The sequence below is a fragment of the Dromaius novaehollandiae genome, chromosome 11, assembly GCF_036370855.1.
Source record: "Dromaius novaehollandiae isolate bDroNov1 chromosome 11, bDroNov1.hap1, whole genome shotgun sequence".
NCBI classification, from domain to species: Eukaryota; Metazoa; Chordata; class Aves; order Casuariiformes; family Dromaiidae; genus Dromaius; species Dromaius novaehollandiae.
The window spans coordinates 4,808,141-4,833,577 of NC_088108.1; the positions used below are offsets into that span (position 1 = coordinate 4,808,141).

The following is a 25,437-nucleotide window of genomic DNA, read 5'->3' on the forward strand; positions in this document are numbered from 1 at the left end:
AGGGCTGCAAACCCCCACCGGAGGGATACACGTGATTCTAAGGCTATAACCCTCCTCCTTCACTTCCATCCCACCTGCAGGTTTGCAGGAAGCAGGAAGGGAAAACAGGAGACATGTCGCTGGTCATATCATCAGCTACAAACCGAAAGGAGGCCAGTGCAAACGGGAGATCTGCTGGGCCTCCCTGTGGTACTGCGCACAGTCTCCAGCGACGGACTTCTCCACGTTCCCAGAAACGCGTACGCCTCAGCGTGAGCGGTGGTGTTTCCTGACATTCACATTTGTCAGCTGCAGCCTCTCTCTCCTGCTTCTCCTACCTTCAAACAGTTCCTGTCTCCCCGGAGGGGCCATCCCCTCCGAATGCCCGCACCGCGTTTTGTTCTCCTTCCCCGGGTCCCACCGCGTGTCCCTGTCTTCACGCACCGCTTGTCACTCAACGCCGCGTTCCCTCCGCCACCCGCCCCACGGCGGCAACTCACCCCTGCGAATGGCAGCAAGCAGGTCGCTCCTGGCGTCGCTCATGGGGATCAGCGGGATCTGCGGTTTCCGAGGCTCCACGGGGACGGCCGGGGGCGAGGCCGAGTGAGCCGGCGAGGCGGTGACGGCAGGGGGACCCGGTGGAGGTGGAGGGGGTGCCACGGGGGGCCCCATGGGGCCAGTCTGCGGTGGGGACGCGGAGTAGGGGCAGGGCGGAGCGGGAGGCGGTGAGGGCGCGTAGGGCGGGTGAGCCACGGAGGCCCCCGCGCCGGGTGCCAGCGCGGGGGGCGCTGAGACGGGGCTGTCGAACGCAGTCTGAGCGGAGGGGATGACAGGCGGTGGCGGTGGAGGAGCCGGCGGCACGAAGTATTCTGCCATCGGCATCTGCTGCTGGCTGCAACGGGAGGACCGCAAGCACGTCAATGGCACAAGCAATGCCTTCTGGTAGAGGCGACCAGGAGCCCCCCCTAGACACCTGCATGGGCCAAACCGCTGCCTTGCTTTGCTCTTGACTCCTGGGTTACAGCCCTGGGGAACGGACATGGGGAAGGCTGCCAACAGATAGGGCTATGGGACACACGGTGGCGGGAAGCCAGCCAACATCACGGACAAAAATGTTCCCCTCTATCTGCCTTACCCACATCTATAGGGCAAGAGCTGCCCAGGGTGAAGCGCTCCCCTCAGCTGTGCCCCAGACACGAAGTTACCCAAAAGAGTGCTCCTGACCGATTTGGCCCCAGCTCTCATTGCACGCACTGACTCCACCAGCGGTTTCGGACCATGCCAGCCACGGAGCAGGCCTCGAGCAGGTGCTGGGAGCTGCACCAGCCACTTCCTACTGCCGCAGCTCTGCCGTGAGCCCAGACTGCCTCGTGGTGCCCTGGGAAGAATGGGTCAGCCTCCCACAAAACACCCTCCTGAGCGGCTGCCGGCTTTGCTGGGCACCATGAGCAGAGCACTGGTGGGACTGGGAAGACTCAGCCTACGGCCAAGAGACGGGCACTGTCTGTTTTGCACTGCCTCCCTCCTAGGCCTGCCAACCTGTCAGCTTTGCAAATCCCTGGAAGCTACTATACGGGGCAGAACAAGGCTTGGAATAAGAGAGGCAGGTTAAGGTCCATACCCATAATCCTTGACTAAGTGAGGTCTTGGTCCATTCAATATAGCTTCTGGAGGCTGCGGCACGTGGGGCTGCTGGACACGGTTGAGGCTGTTCTGGCGGCTTCCTGCCGCCGAGGGCCTGTAGACGTGCTCCTGGGTCTGGTTAGCTACTAGAACGACCTCCTTGTTGTCTGCTGCCAGGTGGGAGGCTGGAGCGAGCATCTGCTGCGCGGGGTGGTTAGGGCTGGCTGGATACGAGTGATCGGCTGCGTCGGATGCGTAAGATCTACGGCACACAAGAACACCGAAGGTTGTACTCCTGGATGGAAGGTAGGATGGGAGGGGAGGTGTGGAGAGCTCGGGGCAACATGATGGCACCAGCTGGCATCTGGGGCCAGGGCAACGAAACAGAAGGGGTGGCCACAAAAATACAGACATGCAAGAAAGCACTGAGACAGCAGAGGGTAGGAAGACACCAACAGAACTGGACTAGTCTCTCGCTGTTGCGAATCTGGGTTCACATCTTCCCATAGCTCCTAAATGAAAAGTGCTCTGACCCTCTCTCCCCGCAGAGATCTCAACACCAAGGCTGTACTAGGCTGGCTCCTGAGGGCCAGGACACCACCCTGGGAGGCAGAAGAAAGGGTGCTATCCATGAAACTACATGGGCCTATGCCTTATTGCCCTGGCCTTGTTTGCTGGCCTATGAGCCCTTCCCTGACATGGACTACATGTTCACCCAGAGACTGAGAAGAAAAAAGAAAAGTGAAGAAAAGCAAAGAAAATCCAGTGAGCTAAATGTGTAATAGATAAAACCTGCCTATTATCTGGGGACAGTGATCCTTCCGATGATGCCATGTGATATGGGGATGGTGAGAACCTGTTATCGGGTCGAAACTCTTTATCATACGCCATCATGTTCCACTCCAGGCGCCGGTTACGGGCTTTCCTCACTTTCTTCACCTCCCGGGTGGAGTCTTCTACTAACCGCTGCTCCTGGAGGCAGACAAGCCAGCCCATTAGCACACCCGCAGCTCTGCAGGCCCAGCACTGCACACGGCAGCGTGAGCCACAGCAGGACGCTGCGTGTCTGGACCCAGCGGGACGCATTCTGCTCAGCACTGCTCACTGGGCATGAGGAGCTGCATCAGGAATGGTCCTTGACCAGACGCTGAGCCCACGGGCACCACCAGCACCCGCTCAGAACTTGTCCTCTAGCCGACGGGATAGGGCAGGAGCACAGGCATAAGGCTGGGATGGGAGAGCCCGAAGCACAGACACGTCCGGGAGCTTGCACGAGTCCAGCAGCTATCTCATTAACCTTGCAAGCTGTGATGGATTCATTGCTCTGGATACAACCCAGACACCTGCTACAGCAGAGGCAGGGATCAAGCCCACCTGCAGATTTGGAAGCCTGGGTCAGACTGCTGACATGCTGGAGGCACAAGAGAGCTACCTCTTCCCTGTGACTTGAGCCTACACCTCACCCAGAGAGACCTAAGACCCATCAGGCAGGCCCTGCCAGGCAAAATGGGACAAAAAGTGGGAACATCACATGTGAGGAAGGAGCTCAGAAGAAAAGTGGCTTTGAACACATCCCTGGGCTCCTTAAACACTCTGCAATGTACCCGTGTGTGAGTGGGCTCTACTAATTTGAACAGAAACTCCAGTTTCCTCCCTCATATCTGGCTCAGGACCCAAGCTCTCCTGGCTCTTTTAGCCAGAGGTGTGCCAGGCAGTGGGCATGAGTCCAAGAAGAACACCTCAGGTGCTAGTGGGATAGATTCAGCATTACACGAAATAGGTGCAAGGAGCAAACCAGGAAACTCTTCACAGCTACTCTTGCTGTGGCTTCTTCAGGCCTGGTCTGGTCACTAGGGAAACCTCAAACATAGCGTTTTTGGAGCTCCATCTCCATCTCAAGACCTTCAGACCAGGAGTAATGCAGAGGTAGCAACCCCCAGCACTAGCAAATGACCCTTTAGAGCCAGCCCGGCAACACAGGGTTTATGAGGACCAAGGCACCACGGAGACATACCCACCTGAGGAGGGGGAGAGAGCTAATTCACTGTTAACCTAACTTCCAGTCCTACCGGGGACCCTCTTTGTGCCCTTTACCTTCTGTCTGCGCTTCTCCTTTCTCTTATCTTCAGTCGCCTGCAACATCTTCTCTTTCCATAAGTTGAAGAAATAGGAGGGGTCGGTATAGAATTTAAGGCCGTCCTTCTTGTCGTCCCTGGAGGTGTTTGGGGAGGGACAGAAGGAGTTGTTAGCCACAGGAGGCAACCTCAGGGGAATTTCAGTGCTATGCATAGCAGTGCACGGATGGATCCAGTACTTGGGAAATTTGGCAGCCCGGTCCCTTGTCCCTCCAGGCCTTCCCACCTGCTATCGCTGCCACCCCTAAGCCCTCCCTTCTAGCACTTCCCCATATCCCAGTCTCTCTCATTTCATCTCCTGCGATGTGGCCCAGACCAGGCTTTACACACAGGCCACTGGCTGCAGTAAGGAGAGGGACATCGGAGTGGCTTGTCTGGGCATTATGGGCTCACCAGCTGATCCAGCAACCAAAGAGACCCCATCATTTTCTGGAGAAGACCTTCCCTTCCCATGAAGAATGAGGTTTGGATACTATCAGGGCTGTAAGCTGTCTGGCACCCATGAATGTATGGTCGCTCATCATACAACGGAGGCTGTGGCACAGCAACATGAGGCCAAGGAGAAAAGAGCCTCTTAAGCCCTCAGCAAACAGCAAACGGGTTGCACTTCCCTGATCACTCTCCTAGAAACGACCCCGTGGGTGCCCCACGGCTCCCTGTCACCACCTTGCCGGAGGGAGCACAGGCCAAAGGAGCGTGGGGAAGCTGGGCAGGGCTGCCCCAGGAGCAATGCCGTGGCCTGCCCTTACCTGTAAGGCGTGAGGATGTTGAGCGGCGGGGGCTTGTCGCACCGCTGGTACATCTCCATCACCGGGTTGGGGATGGAGTTGCGAGACACGACCTGCTGGTTCTGCACCGTCGAGCTCTTGAATGCTTTCCGCATGTTGATGTCCTGCAGTGAAACTGAGGGCGCGGGAAGGAGACAGAGTCAACAGGCAGCCACGCAACACAGCTTTAACACGGTGTCACGTCTGGGCATCACATGTGGGTGCAGCACCAGCCCCTGATCCCAGCACCAAGCCCTGAGCCTGTGGCTCCCACGCACCGGGTCTGGGCCTTGTGCACACAAGGGGAATTCCTCTGGGAGGGCACCGGGGAGGACCTCCTGCGAGGAGGCTCTGAGCCCATCTCCCACAGGGGTGATGGCTGTGCTCTCCCGGGGAACAGAGAAAATGAGACTCTGTGAGGTCTTGGGTCTTGCCGAGACCAGTAGTCACCCCACCGAGGAGCTGAAGTAGCTGCATGGGACGTTATTGCAGATCACAGGAGAGTTTTGGAAGGACTGTCAGACCTCTGGCTTTGGGCTAGTCTCTAGCTAAGCAGGGCTGAGGAAATGTTCCCCGCCAGGTGCAGGTATCTTACGCCACTAATGGACCCCTGGTGCAGTGAGATGGTTTTTGGAGAGCTCGCTTGCTTGTTGCCCTTCTCTACCCCAGGCTAAGAGGCTGGTCCTGAGGGCTTCGCAGCTTCCTCCTTCTGGCCCGGCAGAACCAAGGCCGATGCCCATTATTTTTAACCTGAAAGTGTCCTTTCAAAACAGGCCCACACACTGTGCAGGGCTCACACTGCCCATCTGAACGGGGATGCCTCCTCTTCTACCTCCGTTGGGCAAAGTTAAAAACGAAACTGCTGCCCAGCAGGGCCTTACTGGGCTGGCCGGGACCCACCCAGCGGCCCCGCAGCTCCTCACCTTCCTCCACGGTGGAGTCCAGCTGCGTCACTTTGATCACCAGCAGGTCCACCCTCTCCTGCAGTGAGTTCATCCGCATGTAGAAACTGTTGGCTTCATTGAAGAGCTCCCCAAAGATGTCTTCAGCATGCCTGCCTGCCGGGCCCAACGGGAAGGGGACACGCCATCAGCAGAGCCGGGCAGGCTGCGTCAGCGCAGCTGGATGAGCCTCTCCCGCGCGCACGGAGCACGAGCACAAGCCAGAAGAGCCCTAACCCCCCCATCTTTTCCCAGTTGCGTGTCCCGGGTATTTTCTGCAAAGCTCAGGGCATTTCGGCGTTGTTTCTCCCCGTGGGGAAGGTCGGACAACGCCGCTTCCCCGAGCACTGCTGACACCTGCAGGCTACAGCCGTATTCGCCCGGCCCCAGGCAGAGCCCTGCTCCGCCGCGCAACAGCTGTAAGCACAACGCCGCTACCAGGGCCGCCTGAGCTATCTGGGGTTTCTTCCAAGAAACGTGTATCGAAACCTTCCCAAGATCAAGGCGCTTGTGATACAAGCGGCCGTTGTTCCCCGGGGGTGGCGCGGGGCCCCGGGGCTTTTGGCGCGGGGCGCTCGGCCCGTCGCCCGGCTTTGCCGGTTTGCTTTTGATTTCCTCTTCCTCTGGATGAGCCGATCGTGGGGGTGTGTTTGTGTGTGTGTGTGTGTGTGTGTGTGTGTGCGCGTGCGTGTGTGCGTGTGTGCGTGATCTCAATTCCTGTTTAGAGAGAAACCTGGCTGCTCTGCTGGTCACGTGTCCCGGCCTGGAGCGGCCGCCGCGCAACGATGTCCAAACGAAGCGCTCCAGCAAGAAGGACGTGCCAAGGCGCCCGCAGTCCCGCCACGCGGAGCTACGACCGGCCACGGGGCTTTCAGCAGCTCGGGAAAGATGGGGCTTATTTTTCTGGGAGTATTATAGGAAAGAAACTAGTTCTGGAGGAAATAAAATATATGTATTAGAGAGGGAGCCCAGTACGGCTCCCGGGCAGGCCGTGGCGTCAAGGGCTCGCGTGCCGAGTGCTCGGCCCCGGCTCTCCTCGTCTGCTCTGCCGCCGCCCCACGTTGGCCACGTCGTCTCCCCCGGATGCTCCCCAGCTATGTTTTGCCCATTGGGAGCCTCAGCCCTTTGGGGGCAAAGCCTCTCTGATACTGCGTGTGTCCTCGGAGCCTCCTAGACATTTTGACGATAAAAGTAAAGGGCTTAGGTGGGGCCTGGGAAGAAGAGAGAATAAACCCTCGGGGACGTTTCACGGGAAAGATTTCAGGTGACTCACGAGATCTTAGATTATCCCATACAAAGAGGTTTTGAAGGTGCTCTGAGGACTTCAGCCCAGCGGCCGGGTGGCTGCCCCCGCGCTTCGCCCTCCTCGTCTTGCACTGGTTTTCTTTTGGGGTTTCTAAACAGCTTCACTTCATGGATCCTTCCTTATGTTTAATCAAAACTCCAGGTCAGTAAATACGCGACTCTCTAGTTAACGTTTCTTTCCTGTTGTGTTGGGATTTCTGCAATATTACAAACATTACTGCCAAAGCTTTTCTGCTCTTAGCAGCTTCTGAAGAATTGATTCTCAGATAAAACAGTGATTTGGCTCTAAAACTGCTCTAAGAACGGGGTTTTATTTTCGTAAGCCTTCTGGCCTTCCTATTTCCGGAAACCTCAAGCCTGGCAGCGAGGGGCCGGCGACGGCTTCCCGTCCCCGCAGGACGGGGCCGCCGGGGAAGGACCGCGTGCGGCCGGCTCTCCGCACGCCGCGCGTCTCGCCTCCCCTCGCGGTGGGCAGTGAGCCGGACCGCGCGTCCCGCGCTCGCGCACTTACTGAGGCTGCCCAGCTGCTTGATGATAGCGGCCAGCGTGCTGTTGGTGACGCACTCGAGCTCGCTGGTCACCCCCTCGGGCAGAGCCCCCCGGCACAGGTGCCGGGGCTCGATGTTCCTCTTCACCAGCGGCATCCCGGCGGCGAGCCCTCACGCGTCCCCCTGCGCCGGCAGCGAGGAGAAAGCAGTCAGCGTCTGGCGTTCGCTATTTTGTTTTTCCCTTTCCTTTCTCCTGGAAAAACCTCGCCCCTACGGATTCATCCCGGCGGCCGCCCGTCAGCCGCTCGCGCCTGCAGCCCTGGAGCCGCCGAACAACAGGGCTTTTCATGGCGGGGATTAACCCTGCGCGCACGGCCGCCCCGCGCCGCCCGGGCCCCCGCAGCGGGGCCGCACGTAGGCACGCGCCCCGCGAGCCCCTGCCGCCCCGAGGGTTTCCAGTTTTCACCACGTCACGCCGGAGTCCGGCTGGAGCGACAGCCCCAGGCAGGGCACGGCTGCGGCCACGGGCAGGACCGGCCACTGGTGCCCCCACCGTGCCCCTGCGACCCCAGCGGACAAATCCGCGCGCACGGGGACGGTTTGGCCACTTACCTTCCCGAGCTGCCTGCAAACCGGAGGCCAAACCCTCCCCGGGCGACTCCCCAACCTTTCGGCCGCCCGCTCGGCGCTCTCAAAAAGCCCCATGCAACCAAAATAGCAGGCGGAAACTCGCAGCCGCCCGTAATCCCGTTATTTCCAGCCGAACGCAAAGCTCTCCGGGTTCTCCTCTCCCCGCCGCGCTCGTCCGCGTGCAGCGCCCAGTTTTCGGCCGGGCGTCGTGAGCCGCCGTCACCCGCAGCCGCCCGCCGCACCGCTCGCGCCCCGGGCAGCCGGCGAGGCAGGACGAAGAGCGGGCAGAGACGGAGGGCGGCTGCTCGGCGGATCGGCGGGCTGCAAAAGCCGCTGCCGTCCTCGGGGCATTACATATATATTATATATGTACGCCGGTTAGCAGAAAGGACAAAAAATCGGTTGCTGAGGCAAAGCCGGGCAGCAGGACCGAGCAGCGTCACTCGAGCGGATGCAGCCGAGCGTGACGCGAGGACATCTTTCATGCGCAATCGGCGAAAACGAGCGCGGCATCGCGTATAATTTCTCTAGCACAGCAGCTCACGAGGTGCTTTGCCGGCGGCCGCTGGCCAGCGCTCCCGGCCGGCGGGGTCACCGGGCTCCCGGCCCGCGGTCCCTCTCCTCTCCTCGCAGCGGCCGGAGGAAAAGCACCTCCGAAGAGAGGAGCCCGGCTGCAAGCGGGGAGCGGGCGCCCGGCCCGCGAGGACCGGAGGGGCGAGCTGTGATCAAGGCTGGCCCTGCCGGCCCCGAGGGAGCTTAGCCAGCGCGCAACATACGGCCCAAATTCCCTCCTCTGTTAGGCTGCCCTGTCAATAGGATTGCTCCGACTGCGGAACGGGAGCTAAATCCGCCCGTTTTGTGTCCCCGGCAATCCCCCCCTCCCACGGCTTTAACAAAATCCTGTTATGCTTTGGCAGTCAAGGAAAAACAGCTTATGAGCGTAGACGTTAATAACCCGGGGCAGCCAGGCCCCAACAACGGAGCCAGTAACGCCGGCTATCTCGGGAGCCAGCAATCCGCGGAGTTCACATTTTTTGGCCCGGCCGCGCCAGGGCAGAACAGTTTCCTATTGATACCGCCCGGTCGACGCTGCCGCGAGGTCCGGCCAGGCCTCGCAGCCCGCCCTCCGTGCAGGGTGCCAGCTCCCCGCTTTTCAAATGCAAATCCGTGTCAAGAGTTCCCTCCACAAAACAGCACAAAATTGTTCCTAAATCATTAATATGGAGCTTCCAAAAGGGCCGATTGTGCTCCCCGAGCTGGACGTACGAGCGAGCAGCATCCCGGAGCCTTGCAAAGCTCAGCCTGCGGTTTCGTCCCAGCTTGCCGGGCGCCAGGGCCCCGCGGGGAGGGCAGAGCCGCGTTGCTGGCTCCCTCGGGAGCCCCGTCGGGAGGTCGGCGGGCAGGCGGACGCAGGCTTGGAGCAGGCAGCTTGAGAAAGGAGCTTGTGGATAACGTCGTGTAACTACTGCCCTGCCTTAAGAGGTTATTCTTTCATCAAGGCATTAAAGGCAAAGGTCAGAAAACAGGAGGCCGGAGAGGCCGGGTGGATGAGCCGTGTTCAGAGCAAGGGAAGGCGCCTGTCCTTCTCCCGCCTGCTGCGACCTGCCAGGGACCCAGCGCTCCGTAAATACGACCGTCACTTCTGCCACGCATTTACTCATAGCCAGAGGAGCCGGCAAGCACGTGCGGATGGAGGTGACGGTGGTGATGGTGAGGCAGGCTGCCAGCGCGGCTTGCCGGGGACACCCCCAGCTTCTCCGGGAGCCCCCGGCGCAGTATTGCTCAGCGACGGCACCAGGGATCCCCTCCGGAGCCCCGTGTCCCCGGCTCAGCTCACCACAGCTGCGTGCTTTTAAGGGCTAAGTTGTCCTCAGGGTCGAGGAGTTCCTCAGGCACTCGAAGGAGATGCTGCAAGCTTGGTCAGACCAAACTGAATTTGCTTCAGCTCCTCCCAAAACCGCAAGCTTACGGAGATCACGCCTCGTGCGGCCGGGGCGCCATGGGGCTCATCCTCACGCTCGCGGCCCTCACTGGCTCAGCCGGAACATGTTCTCTTCCTGCAGAAGAAAACTTGGGGGATGTTATTGTAGCTGCCTCCCAGGTGAGCTAAGAGGCTTCCCCCAGCTGTTTACCTGCTGGCTGAGAAAACTTCTGTCACACCGTTTCCAGGGCAGTCTTTCGATATCTGTGGCTAGCGGACTATTTTGGCCAGACGCGAATCCTCTTTCCAGGCACTCGGAGGCCAGCGTACCGTTTTCCTTGCACACCCACGCGAGCCTAAGGGGCCGCGGCAAGCCGGTAACAACGCACAGGGACTGGGAGGCCTGCGTACGCATCCCGAAACAAGGCGGGACCTCACCGCTCATGGTCAGAGGGGGCAGCACCCTTCCAGCACTGAGGTCATCTCCAAGAGATTTGCAAAGGAAGGGGGTAGAGAGCGCCACGAAAACTTGGTATCGTTCCACCTTCTGCACAGAGGATCATGCAAAAGAGACGAATATCATATAACTGATACAACTTCCCTTCCTCCAGCTTCCCAGCCAATTCCGCTCACCTGCCATATGCTCCCACTGACTTGCTGAAAAATACAGTTCCCCTTCTGTGTCACCCTTGAGACCGGTGCCCGGTGGCTGGGCTGGTGTCAGGTCCCTGCGGTTGTGCAGGGACAGCAGAGCTGTGTCCAGGTGACCCGGCCCCGGCAATGCCGCGTGGCCCGGGGACAACAGGCTCGGAGCCGTGGGAGATTCCCTGGAAACTACTGCGATGGCCAGGGCTGTCAGTCAAAACTCTCTAGGGGTTGCATAATTCGCTGCAGTTGACACAGGCTCTTCAGTTCCCGTTGTCCTGCAGCCTGGCCGGGCCGGTGGCCAGCCGGGGGACAGGAAGGCAACGGGGAGAGCATTTAATGAGCTGCTGGGGCCCAGCAATTAGAAGCTGGGCACAAAGAGCGATTCTCAGCATTCGCCAGGCAACTGGTGCCCAAGCCCCAGCAGTACGTGCAGCCTGCACCCATCGGGGCAGGACCAGAGGGAATAAGCAGCGCGTAACGGGGGCAGCGGGAAACAAAATCGGGAGAGGTGAATCTAGGCCCTTTGCAGGTAGTCCAGCACAAAGTTACACACCGAAGGACAAGGAATGGAGGCTGGATCTGCAGGAGACGGGCCTCGGCTGTGGGTGGTGGCACAGCACGCCTGCTCCTAAATCACATCGGGGCCGGGGGGGGGGGGGGGGCTGTGGAGAGGCTCGGCAGACATGCGGGATCAAGCAGGGAGCAGTTTCTACTCCAGGTAAAGACTGGGGTCCTGCATACATTTCTGACGGTCATTGGGTCACTAAGGGAAACTTAAGGGAATGAAAAAAAGAAAAAAAGGATTTGAGGTCTGAAAAAATTCCCAGCAGGGACAGACCTACAGACAGTCACAGAATTTAGCCTGGAAAAGACTGGCATGTGATTTGATTGCTATGTTTGAGAACGTACCACGGGAGAACATCCCTGGCGTAAAAGGATCCCTTTAATCTCTTCTAAAAAGCCTTAGAAAGACCAAGCTCTGAGAGCATCCAGCAGAAAAAGTCAAGGAGGAATTTGGCCCACATTTTTAACTGATAAAATGACTGTCCCCAGAACAAACCGCCAAGGGAAATGGGGGCTTCCTGCCTCTTCATTGGGGCATCAGATGCCCCTCTGGACCTCAGGGAAGAGACTGAGCTCAGCAAAGGGGTAAATGAGTGAACCTGCACAGTCAGGGCAAGTGATTTCAGCATCCCTCCTCACTTTAAACTCCCTGCAGCAAAAACCCCACTGCCTCGCTAGCTGCTCCCTCATCATGACCCGGCTGGCTGGGAATGAGTCACCGCTGGTTGGGACATCGGAGACACCCCCTCCGTGAAGCTCTGCTTTGCCTCCTTGTGGGCAGCCAACACTGTGCTCGGACTCCCTGGACAGATGGACGTGTATTGCGTCCAAGCCAGGAAACTTCAGCTCCGACGGAGGCACGGGACATCCCCAGAGCCAGCCTAACCCTGACCACACGCCGCTCTACCCCTCTCTGAAGACCCTTGTCCAATTCACCCAATAACGAAGTCAACAAGTTTGGCTCCTGTTAGATATTTTTTTCCTCAAAGAAGAGGACAATGACATGAGGTGGAAAGCCGAATAATGTCTTCAAATGGGCAGGCTCTGGTTTCCATTTCAGACAAACCTATCCAACCAAAATATAATGCTGTCCACTTCACAATAAGCTTGTGTCCCACGTTCCTTCCACCCTTTCGGCCAGCACGTACCCACAGGCCTTCATAGCCCTGCTCGCTCGTACGCAGGGACACAGGATCCACGTGAGGGACCACAGCCTGCATCCACACAACCGCTAACCTGCCTCCAACAGCAGCCGCTGCCGGATGTTTCACAGGAGGGACAGTCATGAATAAACCAGGGAAGGAAGCCGCTTTTTAGACCTCTGCGATTAGTGTCTGCTAGTATGAACACACAGATTATAAATCCCTCGTCCTAAGTGCAATATAAGAGTGTTTGTAGCGTAACATCCCTAGTGCGTCCAAGGCATCATGGCTCAAGCCTCTGACTTTGGGGGTTAAAGCTCGACTTCTGATCTAAAAAACATTAGCCTAAAGGATGAGCTGTACACAACTGCACAGATGCCAGCGTCACTCCTGTCCTTGCAGGCACACTGTGCTCATACACACGAAGATGCTGCACACAAATCCTGCTGCGGCTCATCCAAACCAGCCTGCTCCATCTTCAGAGCGCTGCTGTGTACCGTGCATGAGCAGGGTTTGCCCCTGTTCCCACAGCTGCCTTAGTTCTGCTGCTGCGGGACTAAGGAGAGTCAAAATTATCAAGCTGGTATTTTTTAACACCTAAATGAATCTGGCTGGTCTTTGAATACACACAGGGAATGAACCCATGGCATAGGAGAGTGCAATTGCATGTAGCTGCTCTTCAGTACATTTTAAATTGGTCTCCAAAATGTGCCAGCTCTGTCATTGGAATTTCATTAATTACAAGCGATGTGTTGGTGCCTCTGTGTGATGCATCGTCACTGCCGACCACCTCTGACCATCCTGAGAAACCCCTCACCCTTTCTGCTGTGTCTTCGGCCTAATGAGGTCCAGCCCTCTTTGATCTGGCATCTTCCTAAGGAAGCACCCCCGGTCCAAGGGCATCCCTCCAGAAAATCCCTCTAGGCTTAGGGTTTTTGACAGTTGGATTTTTTTCTATTGCTTTTAAAGTCATCTCGTGGGAATCCTACCCCACTGATAACAGGAACGCTCTGAAAAACAATAGTTTCTAGCCTCGTGGCCAAGGGCACAGCCTGGGCCAGCACCCTGCTCCACCTGAAGCACCAGGACAGCGGACTGTGAATCTTTACCATACAGCTGTAACCATCGCACTACCCCAACCCTCAGTTTCACCGTGTAACTATTCACCTCCCCATCAAGCTGAGTCAACCGTCCTTTTGCATTACACCACGGAAGCTAAAACAGGGGAAACAAAGTCTCATTCTTCAAGGCATAAGGCAGATATGTGGCCAGGAGGGAACCCTCGTTTTCCGGCCACCCAGAGCACGGTCTTTGCAGTCACAGTGGAAAATTCTCTCATACCAAATATCCAACATTACTAATAATCAGATATTGATCTGGATGCAAAGCATGATGATCCTGCTTGCATATACTGTGCCATCAACCTTGAATTTGCTTCGAAGTGAGAAGAAGGCAGGAGATGGTGGTTTAATGAAAACTGGTTTAATGCAGTGGGAGAACTGCCTATTGCAAGAGGCAAAAACCTAAGCACGGACAGAATCACAAGGGCAAGACAAATTCACTATTTCTTCCATATGTCTATGGCCATACCAGTGCCATCTGAAAAGCACAGCACTCAGCACTGCTGCTGAAAGCACGGCCCCCCTGGGCGATCGCTGCCACGCTGTCCCTCGGCCAGTGTGCACCAGGCTCAGCAGCAGCCGCCATGGGCAGTGCCAGTACTGCCCATCCAAGCAATGCCCTGCAAGCAGTAAAGCCATGCCTCTACTGCAGCTAGGCCAAAAAGGGTCAAATTCCCATGTTCACCCTGGCCTCAGCCCACCTGCAGAGCTGTCAGGACCCTGAGGGCACTAATCAGCATTAACAGCCCTGACCAGCTTCACCTGGGGCCTCCTCCCACACCCTGCCCATGGGCCCAGGGGCTCTATTTAAGCTCAGCCTGGTGTACTTAAGCTTTTTCTGAGCTATGCTGTGGGTCAGTCTGTCCCTAGCCTTGGCCCTGTCTCCTGGATGAACCTTGGACCTACACTGTGAGTAGTTTGTCTCCTGGATGGACCCCTTTGGGGGATGCTGTAGGTTGGCTTGAGCCCTGCTTCTGGCCCTGTTTCCTGGGTGGGCTTTGGACCCATGTTGTAGCCTTGTCTCCAGTTCTGTCTCTGGCCCCATCCCCTCTTGCTCCTGACTTGACTCCCTGGGTGGATGCTGGCCCTGGCTGCTGAACTGTGGACAACTGCCTGATCTGGGACCACTGATGGATGTGGTCACTAGCACCTGGCTCTGCCGGCTGTGCTCAGACCCTGTGAGACTGTGCCTTATTTGTGTGGACAAGGGTGTAGAAAGCGACTGCTGGGTGAGTACCCTTCAAGCAGCGCTCACTTAGTATACACATGTATAACCTCATTTTGATGCAAAGAGAGCAAAACCAGGATGGGAAGAGCTGTGTATCTTATGTTCAGTGTTGCTTGGTGGAGCTGACTTAACCCAGGGCAGCTAGAAGGGCAGGTGGGATGTCTGCACATGGCTGCTCAAGCTGGACATCTGGAAGGGTTTTTCCACCTTCCTCCTCTGTCCTCACTCAGTCTGCTCCAGATTTGCTGCAAGGCTTTCCCACCTAATGCAGGCAGCCTTAAGAGGGCTAATGACCCTATTTTGAATGGGACTGGCTCTGCTGCAGAGGGGGCAATGGCAAAGGATTTGCCTGGCATCTGTTCTGGTTGGGGGGGAGGGAAAAGGTGCTCTTAAAAATTCTTCCTTTTGGTGCAGCAACTCTTGAGTGTATATCCTTGCTTGGTGATGCATGTTGGGGTGGGGAGTGAGTGTCCCCCTCCCTCAGGGCTCCTGCTTTCCTCCTCAGACTGATCTGTGATTTCAGATTAGGGAAAATGCCAACCCTTGAGGGTCTGGGCTTTCTGCTCCATGTGAGAGTGCATTAGGAGATGCAGCCAACTGCATCAAGGCTGCTAGGAGACTCCAGCTGCTGCAGGCTGCACTGCTGTATGTGGGTCAGATTAAGTTACTCTTAGGTAATGGTTCAAGTCTCTGGGATGCCAGAACTGTGCACCCTCTGAAGCATGTGCCTGGTTTCCAGCGTGGCCAACACTAGTCCTTAGAGGGCAGCAACCCAACATCTGAACACAGGCAAGAGGGGAGAAAACACTCCTGGGGGTGGATCTCACTCTAAAGACATGGCAACAGGGCTGAATTTCTTTACATTCCTCATTGTTAGCAACAGTGGGAGCAATAACGTAGGCAAGGTTACAGTCACCTTCAGATCTTGGATGCAGCAAGTTCCCTGTTGCACCAGTGGCTGGAGGATGACCAAACTACCACAGAGCCAGTGGACAATACAACAGCTCTTTTTCTTACTAATTTGAGCCACGGCTCAGGCAGTTGAGGCTTCCCTTCCTGTTCACACTTGCCTATGCACAGATGGATATGAGAGTAATGTTTAGTGCTTCTGAACTTGCACAGCCCAACATGCCAAGAGATGCCAACTAGACAGGATGCACCACATATTTCCATCAACCATTGTTTCATCTCCAGTATTTCAATCAAATAGCTATAGATGTTTATATGGGCTTTTTCTACCAGCCACTCCCTTCAACCTCAAGAAAGTTTGCTTATTTTAGTTCTCATTTAATGGTCTGAGTTTCTTCAGGCATTGCACAGTTCCTTAACTTGCCCCTGCCATACCAGCCTGGGCTGCCTGTGGGTACTCAAGAGCACAGCCACTGCCTCTGCTTCAGTGCTGCTGGGAGAGACTGATCAGTCTGCACAACTCCATCGGTCCTTCCTTCTTGTCTAAGGACACCATGTAGTGGTGTGCAAGGCCATGCTAGCACTGGAGCTGACCATCCTGTGGCCAAAACCCTTTTCTGCAGGCAACCAAGCAATAAATAGGTGGGAAGAGCTTCCAACTGCTGGAGCTGGGTTTGAAGCCATGGATGAAAGGCCAAAGCCCCTTCCTTTTGCAATGCTCTGAGCCTTCCAGTTCCTCTGCAGATCTATGGGACATTATTTGTAGGGTGATCCTCTCTTCTGCTGGCCATGTGAAGCTGAGGCAGATTCTGGTATCCCTTATGTGGGTTAAGATCCATGGGGTCTTGTTGTCTTTTTGTCAGTGCAGATCAGGGGTCCTCAGCAGAATAACTGGCCTCAGGCTGGAGGAGGAGAATCAGAACCACAAACTCAGCAGGAATTATTCAGAGTGAAAAGATGGAGTGAGTTAGACTGGGCTTTCTGGGAGCAGCTGCTGCATGGGGCCATCCCTGCACTGTGGGGCTGCATCACTTGTCTTCTCTTCCCTGACTGCCAAGAGAATAAATAACTCTAAGACTTGCCATATTGGAAAATATCCTTGGTGAAAGGTGCTGTGACAACCCTCATGGAGCTGTCAAGATGAGGAGAGACTCATTGCTGCTGATGCTAACTGGAAACCGTCTGCTTCTCAGCAGCACATCACTGCTTCCCCTGGTAGCACATTTTGGTTTCCATAATACATCTGTCAAACATTCTTGGCATCTCAGCTGTGGCACTTGCATTGACCTCCCCAAGCTGTTTGTGTTCTGGGAGACGAATTGTTTTTTCTCAGCCCAATTCACTGCATTTGCTAAATCTAGTGCACTCACTGTTGCAAGTGCCAGCCTCTCTACTAGATTTTCGGGCTTGCTCTCAGGTTACAAGGCACCTTGGCATTCTCCAGGGCCACAGATACCCCAATGCCACCTACACCTACTCAAGCTGGGCACCAGCTTGCAGACAAGGTGGCAACGTGACTCCCAGCTCTCCACCAGCTGCTTTCTAAACCATGCTAAGGAGCTCGGGGGGAAACTGCATCTACCTCACTGCTGCCCAAGCAAAGATTGGCTGTGAGTAGGGGCTGCCTGGGCAGGGAAGGTGGTAAGACAGAAAATGAGCAACAGCTTTAACTTCTGCCCTGACAAGCTGCCTTCTGCCAAGGGAAAATCAGGAAGCTTAGCTGCAGCAACCCTGACACCTTGGCGATTGCTGCTGCTGAAGGACCAGCCCTTCCCAGCTTGCTCTGGGCAGGGGGTTCAGCAGTTTCAGGGAAGGGACAGGCCAGGTGCAGACAGGCGTTATTTGGCTACGGTCCCCGGGCACTGGCTAATCACTGCAATGGACACGGGGGGGGGCCTTGGTATTGATGCTGCTTGCATGTGGCCACTCCTGCAGGATGTGGGATTTGCTCTCTGCTGTTTCAGCCCTGTGAACATCTCCCTTTGGCCAAACATCACACCAGGCAAGTGCTTAGGGAGCCTTTTTAAAGGAAGAGTGAAGAGGAGGCACGGGAGGAATGAGAGGAAGATAGATGGCACAGAAAAGCTGGTGACAAGGGGAGTAAGCGAGGCAGGGGAACAGGGAGCATCTGGGGCAGATGAAGGTCTATCGAGCCCCACAGCCTGTTTCTGACAGGTAATTGATGCTGTGAAAAGAGTATACAGCCACGGCAGGAAGGTAGTGTTGCTTCTCCAAACTATTCCCCAGCTTCCAGCTGGCTCAGCCCCAGGTTGCTGCCTCATATTGCAAGAGATGCAAGAGAACTGCCTCTGCTCTTTCACTAGGCCTGGGTGGGAGAGCAGGCAAAGCTTGGGTTCATTTTTCCTGGCTGGCTGGGTCCTCTCTGCAAAGAAACCTGGTTTGGGACCAAATCCACTGCAGAGCTGAGCAGAGCTGTCTGAGGAAACACGTCTGCAGTGCATGCTGCTGTCTTGAAAGAGACCAAATTGCAAAAAGACAACCAAACCAGCCATCCCTGCAAGATGGTATAGAAGCCAGGCACAGAACTGGCTGTGTAAAGTACTAGCTGACCTTGCATAAAGTTGTCAGGAAAGGCAATTTCCTAGCTGGGTCCCTCCAGCAGTACTCACTTCAATCCTTTTGCTTGGCCCCCAGGATCAGAGTGTTTCCGACAAGCTCACCAGAGTCCTGCTGACCCCAGGCTATCGGACATTGCCAGGAACTGGAGTACCAGAGTGCTGCCAGGAACTGGAGTATTTTGCAAGGAAGCAAAAGCTTTGGATGGATGCCAGAAGCCAAAGTAGTACAAGAAAAAAAAATAAAGCAGTATATTGAAAATCTATAATCCTTGAATGGAGAAAGACAAAAAGGTTTGCAAATGACTATCAAAAGAACAAAATGTGCCAGACCCTGCAATCCCTGCTCAGGTCAAAAGCCCTTCTTTTAGAGCAGACACCCTGGGAACAGGCAAGTGAGAAAGGGCTGTGGGATCAGAGGGAAGCTGCACACAAAGAGGAAACACGAGGCAGTCCTTAAATATTTAAAGAAGCAAAGGGGCAGACACAAGAGTCAGGAAAAGGACAAGAGATGGGGACGAGTCTCAGCTGGGCTCTTAGGTGCCTGAAGGGACCTGTCCTATGGCATGTGGCAGGAAAGGTGATGCCTGGGGAGCGGGCTAGGATGGAGCCTGGTGTGGTGTGAAATGTCAGAGGCGTTTCAGCTGCAGCAGAGAGGTGGGAACTGAACCTGCCAAATGGCCTTTCTGCACATTTCTCACCAGGCAGGAGTAAGTGGTGGTAGTGCAACAGGATCAGACTTCTGAGTTGATTTGTGAGCTAAAGCAGAGACTAAATAGGACTTTCCACTTAAAAGGGGGGCAACTGGTAGAGAGCACAGCAACCCCAGAGGTTTCTAAAACCATGAATGGTGCCAAGAACAGGAGCAGGGGATGGTTATTCACTACTTATGATACAAGAATTAAGTGCAGCCAATGAAATCATCAAAAAAGTATCAAATAAGAAGCAATGTTTTAGCATAACTCCAAATTAAAGAGCAGAGCTCCCTGCCCCAGGATGTTCTGGAAATCATTAGTGCAGAAGGGACAAGATGAATCTATGGAGAACAAGTCCACCAGCAGCTACCTAGGGACTGAGGGGTAACATCTGGCTCAGCTAGGCCTGAACTCAGGGTTTTCCCTCTCAAATATTTGGCTGATGGGGGCCCTGCATGTAACCTAGGGAGCGGGAGTGGAGTCTGTCCCGTGGGAGCTGAAGCACCAGCTGGCATAAAGTGTGGAGGCAGCTCTGACGCAGGGAAACTTGCTTGCTAGGAGCCAGACCCAGATCTACTGATTTACTTCACACAAAATGGAGTGTGATCCACGCAGAGGACATATTGGTCTAATTTATGAAATGCATCTGTGATCACTTAATTTGTTGCTAGCAGAAATGGCTACAAATGCTAATGACATGTGCCATTGCTTCACATAAAGCTGATAATCCAGAACTGCTGTCCAAAGTCTAATTAAATACTGTTGGGTCGCAAATGTCCCCCTTGCTAAAAATAAAACAGAGGGCAGGCCTTCGATGCGAGAAAATGCACCTGATCACCGAGGCTGACGGGTGTGGGAGAAGCGATGCTGATGGCCTGCCTTCCTCCCTGCTGTCCCTGTGCCTAGAAGGTGTCCATGTTCGCAAGGGTCTGCTGCTCACTTCAGGCTGTGGAAAAGCTTCCCAGGCCCCTCCTGGATGAGAAACGTTAGCACATTTTCTGGCAGCATGCCAGGTGGCAAAATGCTTTGGGGACCGCAAAGCCAAGGTGGAGAGCACAGAGGCGCTGTGTTTTTAGGTCACCAATGTAAAGGCTATCGGCCCGGGAGTGATGGAAAGTCAATGCTGGGTGCCAGCTGCTTCTGCAGCACATATGAAACGAATTGAGAGGTCTCAGCCCTGCTCTTGAGTGGCAGCAAGCAATGCTCACTGCCAGCCAAGGACTGATCAGGGACTGAGCTGTTCCCACCAGCCCTTCCAGTGTGAATGAGCCACGTGGGGGGATGGAGCTGGGAAAGCCGTCATTACTGGCTAATGGAGAAGTCATCTGTCTTGGGGAGGCTGTAACAAAATAATTTCCCACTTATCCAGCTAAGGGCCTGCTGACAGCGTTGGACGATGTGGTCCAACAGGGAAAGGGTCAGGCTTCTGAGCCAAGCGGATGAGAGGGCTCAGCTGGAGCGAGCGGGACATCTCCGGCCGGCCCCGGAGCAGAGCTATGTTGCTCGGTGGGCGAGGGCTGAGTTAGTGAGCCGTGCTCCGCGGGGACGGCACGGAGCCCAGAGCCCGTCCCCGGCGGCGAGGGCTGCCCTGCGGCTCTCCCACGGGCCATCTGCAGCTCTCCTCCTCTGCTAAATCAACGGCATCTTTCCTGTCGGTGGTAACTGAGAGGAGGCTTCAGCAAACGAAAATTTTCCTATAAAGTGCAACATAACATTAAATCACGGCTAAAAATATTCCCAAAGAGCTTTATTAATAAATGCCACGCTACTTTTTTTTCCTCCCTTCTTCCACTGCAAAATGCTCCTGCTCTAAGCACAGCACTTGACTAAATTGCCTCTAAATCATGAATACCTTGGAAGGCTGGGTTCTGCAACGGAAACCTTAGCCAAAAAGCCCAGCTCCTAGAAGGATGCCATAAATGCAACTGCTTCTTAACCTTGTGGTTATTACAAAAAGCCAACCCTGCTGTACATGTGTTGCTTTAAAACAGAGTCCTTAATATGTTTCTTTATCTAAATTACATGTTTCTATGCAGATAGGTAACTACCAGATGCTATAAAGTAATTAGCAAGTGGGCTTTCAGGCAGCTCTTTTCCTTAGGTTTTAGTTTATGTGGGTTTTCTTGTTCTGCCATTTGGTTCCTTGGAAACAGGGAGCCCTCAAAGCCCTGCAGCGCTGATAACTGAGCTCAGAGCTGCTTTACTGGGCCGCGACCACCACGCGCAGAAACGCCTTCCAGATACGGCCCGCGACCCCGCGCCGCTCCTCTCCCGGTGCCTCCCCGCCAGCCGCTGCTTTGCTTCAAAAACAACCCGAATTTGCGCACGAATATAATTCACTGATGTTTTAACTCCAAAGCAGAAAGGAGTCAAAGAGGTATGGGGGAAACTAAGCGCTGTGATCCTGCTTCTCCATCTTTTATCTGCTCCGTGCCTGGCTTTTTTCTACAAGCGCCTCGGAGAAGTACTACGTCTTCCTTGATCTTCAGAGGCGCAGGCACATAAAAGGAGTCACGGGATGGGGCAGTGAAACCGGCAGAACAAATTCTGTGTGTATTTTGGCCGAGAAAGGCACCCACTGGCCCTGTAATTGTGGTTTTTTTAATGACTCTTTATCAGCACAGGAAAAAAAACCCTCTCCAGTGACATTTTTCCCTTTAGGCTCAGCTCGTTAAAAGCAGGCTCTCCTTTGCTAACGGCTTGCGTGAGCAGGATGCCGCTTAACAGAGCGGCCCTGTTCTCCCCGGCACACGGGGCGCCTTGATGAACCACGGGGAACGTCTCCGGGCAGCGGGGCTCTTGCAAAGCCAGCTCCCGCCGGCCTCGGGAGCCGCGGAAAGCTCGTGCTCTGCTGGGGCGCGCTGCCCGCCGGCGCTGCGCCGCGTGCCCGCCCGGGGTAGTCCCGAGCCGCGCGAGGAGGTGAGTCACCGGGGTCTTCTGAGGCCAAGATCGCCGGTTCAGCCCCTCCTGCCGCGTGTGCCGCTGAGGGCTGGTGGGACCCATCAGTGCCATCCCCTGAGCCAGCCGCGGCTCGCAGGCCGGCGGCTCGGAGGGTCAAGCCTTCGGCCACCCTCATCTAGATGAGCAGCTCCACAAAAAAAACCTCGCTTTTTTTGGCTGCGGGGCTGTTGTTTGTAACTTGTCAAGATCTTGGCGTGCCCCGCCGAGTTGTCAGCTTCCATAAAATGGAGGCCGAGCATCTTCGGTTCAGAGCTGGGCCGAGGGAGGCGACGGCTCCAAGCGAAACACGCTTCGGCTCGAGCTTTCTCTGGGGGCTTCAGCTCCCTAAGGAAGAAGTGGACGTGCGGGGACCAAGTCCCACCACACGCTAAGAGCCCTTCTTAGCGCCCCGGGTTTCCAGCAGAAAGGCACCATGCGCGTTAACCCTCCAGCTGCCGTATGAAGCCTTGCTGGACCAATGCCCTCTCCAACCTATCCCGACTACCCAGCCCTATCTGCTGGCCAAGGAGACGCAGAGAGAGACCACCCAAACACCTCGTTTTCAGCCCAGATGAAGCCACTGGCCTCTCTCGAACGCAGGCAATGAGAGAGCAAACGAGGGGCGTGCCTCGGCACACCAAAGTTTTGGAGATGAATTATTAATTCTGCCACGCTGAGCTGCCCGTGCGCCTGGGGCTCGCGCTCCTTCCGCGGGCCAGTGTCCGGCCGCGTACCGGGCGGCGGAGCTGCCGGATGCGAGGCAGCGATGGACAAAGCAGCCACAAACTACGCTAAAAAGCACCGTTCTCGGCTCTCAATCCATAGGCGTTTTACCACGCTGACATGACCACACGGCAGGCAGAACTCGACCGACTTCCAAGTGACAAAATTAAAGCAAGCAGCTGAATCACAGTGCGTGGGGGCCGGGCTCTGCACCCGGGGGCGTGCGGGTGTCCATGTGCAGCCGGGCTGCGGGGGTGCCCCGGGCTGGGGGGGGTCTGGGCAGAGGGGGTGACGCCCTGGGTGGCCGTGGGGAGACTCCAGGCCATCGGGAGCAGCGGTGCACAGCGGCGGCTGCCCTGGGCTGCTGGGGTCGACGCGGTGCCCCTGCCCTCCCCAGCCCCACAGTGGCCCTGACCGCAGGGCCTGGCTTATCCACCTGCCCCAGCCACAGAGCCAAGTGGCAGAGCTTTCCCTCCACCCACGCGAGGACGCAAAGCTGCAAGGGTCCCCCGATGCAAAGGCGTGAAGCAGTGGGAGATGCTCCCCCCTGTGCAGAGATGCAAAGCAGTGGGAAGCCCCCCCAGTAGAATCCCAGGCAGAAGAACCCCCCCGAAGCAAAGGAGCAAAGCCTTGGGAGACCCTCCCCATAACGCAAGGATGCAAAGCAGTGGGGACCCCTCCTGATGCCGAGGTGCAAAGCGACGGGAGACACCCCCGCAAGCAAGATGCCAAGCGGCAGAGACCCTCCGCCCCGATGCAAAGGCACAAAGTGGTTGGAGACACACCCTCCCCCCATGCAAGAACGCAAAGTGGTGGGAGTCCCCCCCCCCGATGCAAAGTGCAAAGCGATGGCAGACACCCCCCCCAACAAGATGTCAAGCAGTGGGGACCCCCACATGTGAGGATGCCAAGTTGTGAGGGTCCCTCTGATGCAAAGGTGCAAAGTGGTGGGAGACACCCCCGCAAGCAAAATGCCAAACGGCAGGACCCCCATGTGCAAGGATGCTAAGCGGCAGGGGGGCCCCCCAATGCAAAGCTGGCAAGCGGTGGGAGACCCCCCCCCCCAAGCAAGGATACAAAGTGGTGGGGACTCCCCCCCAATGCAAAAGTGCAAAGCGATGGGGACCTCCACCCTGATGCAAAGGAGCAAAGCGGTGGGAGACACCTCCCCAAGCAAGATGCCAAGCAATGGGGAACCCCCTGAGCAAGGATGCCAAGGGGCAAGGGCCCCCCAACGCGAAGGTGCAAAGCGGTGGGAGACACTCCCCTCCCTGCAAAAGCGAAATGCATCGGGAGACCCCCCCCCCCGCAAGATGCCAAACGGTGGGGCCCCCCCACATGCAAGGATGCCGAGTGGTGGAGATTCCCCCGATGCAAAGGTGCAAAGCAGTGGGAGACACCCCCGCGATGCAAAGGAGCAAAGCCATGGGAGACCCCCCCCAAGCAAGATGCCAAGTGGTGGGGACCCCCATATGTGAGGATGCCAAGTGGCAGGGGTCCCTCTGATGCGGCGGGAGACACCCCCCTCCATGCAAGCATACAAAAGCGGTGGGGACCCCCCCCCCCGAAGCAAAGGTGCAAAGCGGTCGGAGACCCCTCCCCGATGCAAGGATGCAAAGCCGTGGGGACCCCCCCAATGCAAAGATGCAAAGCGGTGGGAGACCCCCCCCCATGCAAGGATGCAAAGCGGTGGGGACCCCCCCCCCCGATGCAAAGGTGCAAAGCGGTCAGAGACCCCCCCCCCCATGCAAGGATGCAAAGCGGTGGGGACCCCCCCCCGATGCAAAGGTGCAAAGCGGTGAGAGACACCCCCCCGATGCAAGGATGGAAAGCGGTGGGAGACACCCCCCCAATGCAAGGATGGAAAGCGGCGGGAGAGCCCCCCCGATGCAAAGGTGCAAAGCTGTGGGAGGCCCCCCCAGATGCAAGGATGCAAAGCGGTGGGGGGACCACCAGTGCAAGGATGCAAAGCGGTGGGCGACCCCCCCCCCGATGGACGGATGCAAAGCGGTCGGAGACCTCCCCCCGCAAGGCTGCCGAGCGCCGGAGCCCCCGCCGCCCCCGCTTCCCCCGCCGCCCTTGCAGCGTCATGCCCCGCCACCCCCCACCCCCCCCCCCCCGCCGCCGGCCGCCCGCTCACCTGGCCCGGGGCTGCGGCTGGGGCGGGGGGGCGGCGGCGGCGGCGGGGAGGGGGCTCCGCGGCGGCGGCGGCGCGGGGCGGTGCAGGGCTGCGGCGGCCGCCGCCGCGGTGCCCGGTGCGCGCCTGCCCGCCAGCCCCGCGGCGCTCCGCAGTGCCCGCACGGCGCATGTGCCCCCGCCGCCGCCCCCGAGCCCCCCCCGCCGCCGCCGCCGCCCCCCCCGCCGCCCCGCGCCGCGCGGGCGGCCCCGGTGCGCGGGGCCGGAACGGCACCGCGCACCGCGGCCGCCCGCGCGGCCCCGGCTTCCACCATCCCCTGCCGGGATTTTCAGCCTCCAGCGTAGCCAGAGAAGCGGCTTGGAGGCAAGTTCTGGCCCTTTTCTGGCCTCGGCAAGACTTTTTCCTGCTGACTCAGTGCTCCTGCCCGGGCTCGGGGCTGTTTTCTGCGCCCGGTCCCGCGGATGGAGACGTAAAGCTCCCTCGGACATCGGTCGCCGGTTCATAACGTTCCCGCACCGTTCCTGGCAATGGCCACGTATGTGAAATGCTGACATCTTCCCGCGTGAAAAATCGGTATCTAATTTTCCCAGCATAGCAGGATGTTGGTCCAAAGTTCTTCTCTCGTCTTGCCTCCATAATTTTGAAACCCCGACCTATTCGAGGAGGTGACTAACTGAGAGCTCAGGCCGTCCAGGGCTCATCAGTACGGATGGAAATCCCTCCGGAGGCAGGATTACGACCTGAGCTTCACCCCTGATGGAAATCCAGAATGGCTGAAGTGATGCACCAACACGAGTGGGAGCATATACATATATATATATATATACACCACCTTTGTATACCATCTTCTCTGCTCTCATTCTGGTTCCTCCATCACAGTATTGACACCATATCCTCATCTCTCCCTCCGCACCCTGGAATATCCCTCTTTCCTAGGCCTCCCCACGGTACATCCCAGGTCCTCC

The 25,437-nt window shown here is 56.8% G+C and overlaps 1 protein-coding gene across 2 annotated transcripts in view; it reads right to left on the reverse strand.

Annotated features, from left to right (window-relative positions):
• Positions 1-24,538, reverse strand: part of LOC112983008 (actin-binding protein WASF3-like) — a 37,447-nt gene extending 12,909 nt beyond the window's left edge. The window contains exons 1-8 of one of the 2 annotated variants that reach the window (XM_064518101.1): positions 24,476-24,538; positions 7,262-7,421; positions 5,428-5,562; positions 4,487-4,640; positions 3,697-3,814; positions 2,399-2,574; positions 1,601-1,864; positions 480-871 (exon numbers count right to left, since the gene is read on the reverse strand). In XM_064518101.1, the coding sequence (XP_064374171.1) occupies positions 480-871; positions 1,601-1,864; positions 2,399-2,574; positions 3,697-3,814; positions 4,487-4,640; positions 5,428-5,562; positions 7,262-7,394 (1,372 nt within the window). In that variant the 5' untranslated portion in view covers positions 7,395-7,421; positions 24,476-24,538. Of the gene's footprint in view, positions 1-479; positions 872-1,600; positions 1,865-2,398; positions 2,575-3,696; positions 3,815-4,486; positions 4,641-5,427; positions 5,563-7,261; positions 7,422-7,850; positions 8,240-24,475 lie in introns of those variants that run through there. The other variant, XM_064518102.1, reaches the window with a different exon arrangement.
• Between the last annotated feature and the right edge of the window lie 899 nt (positions 24,539-25,437).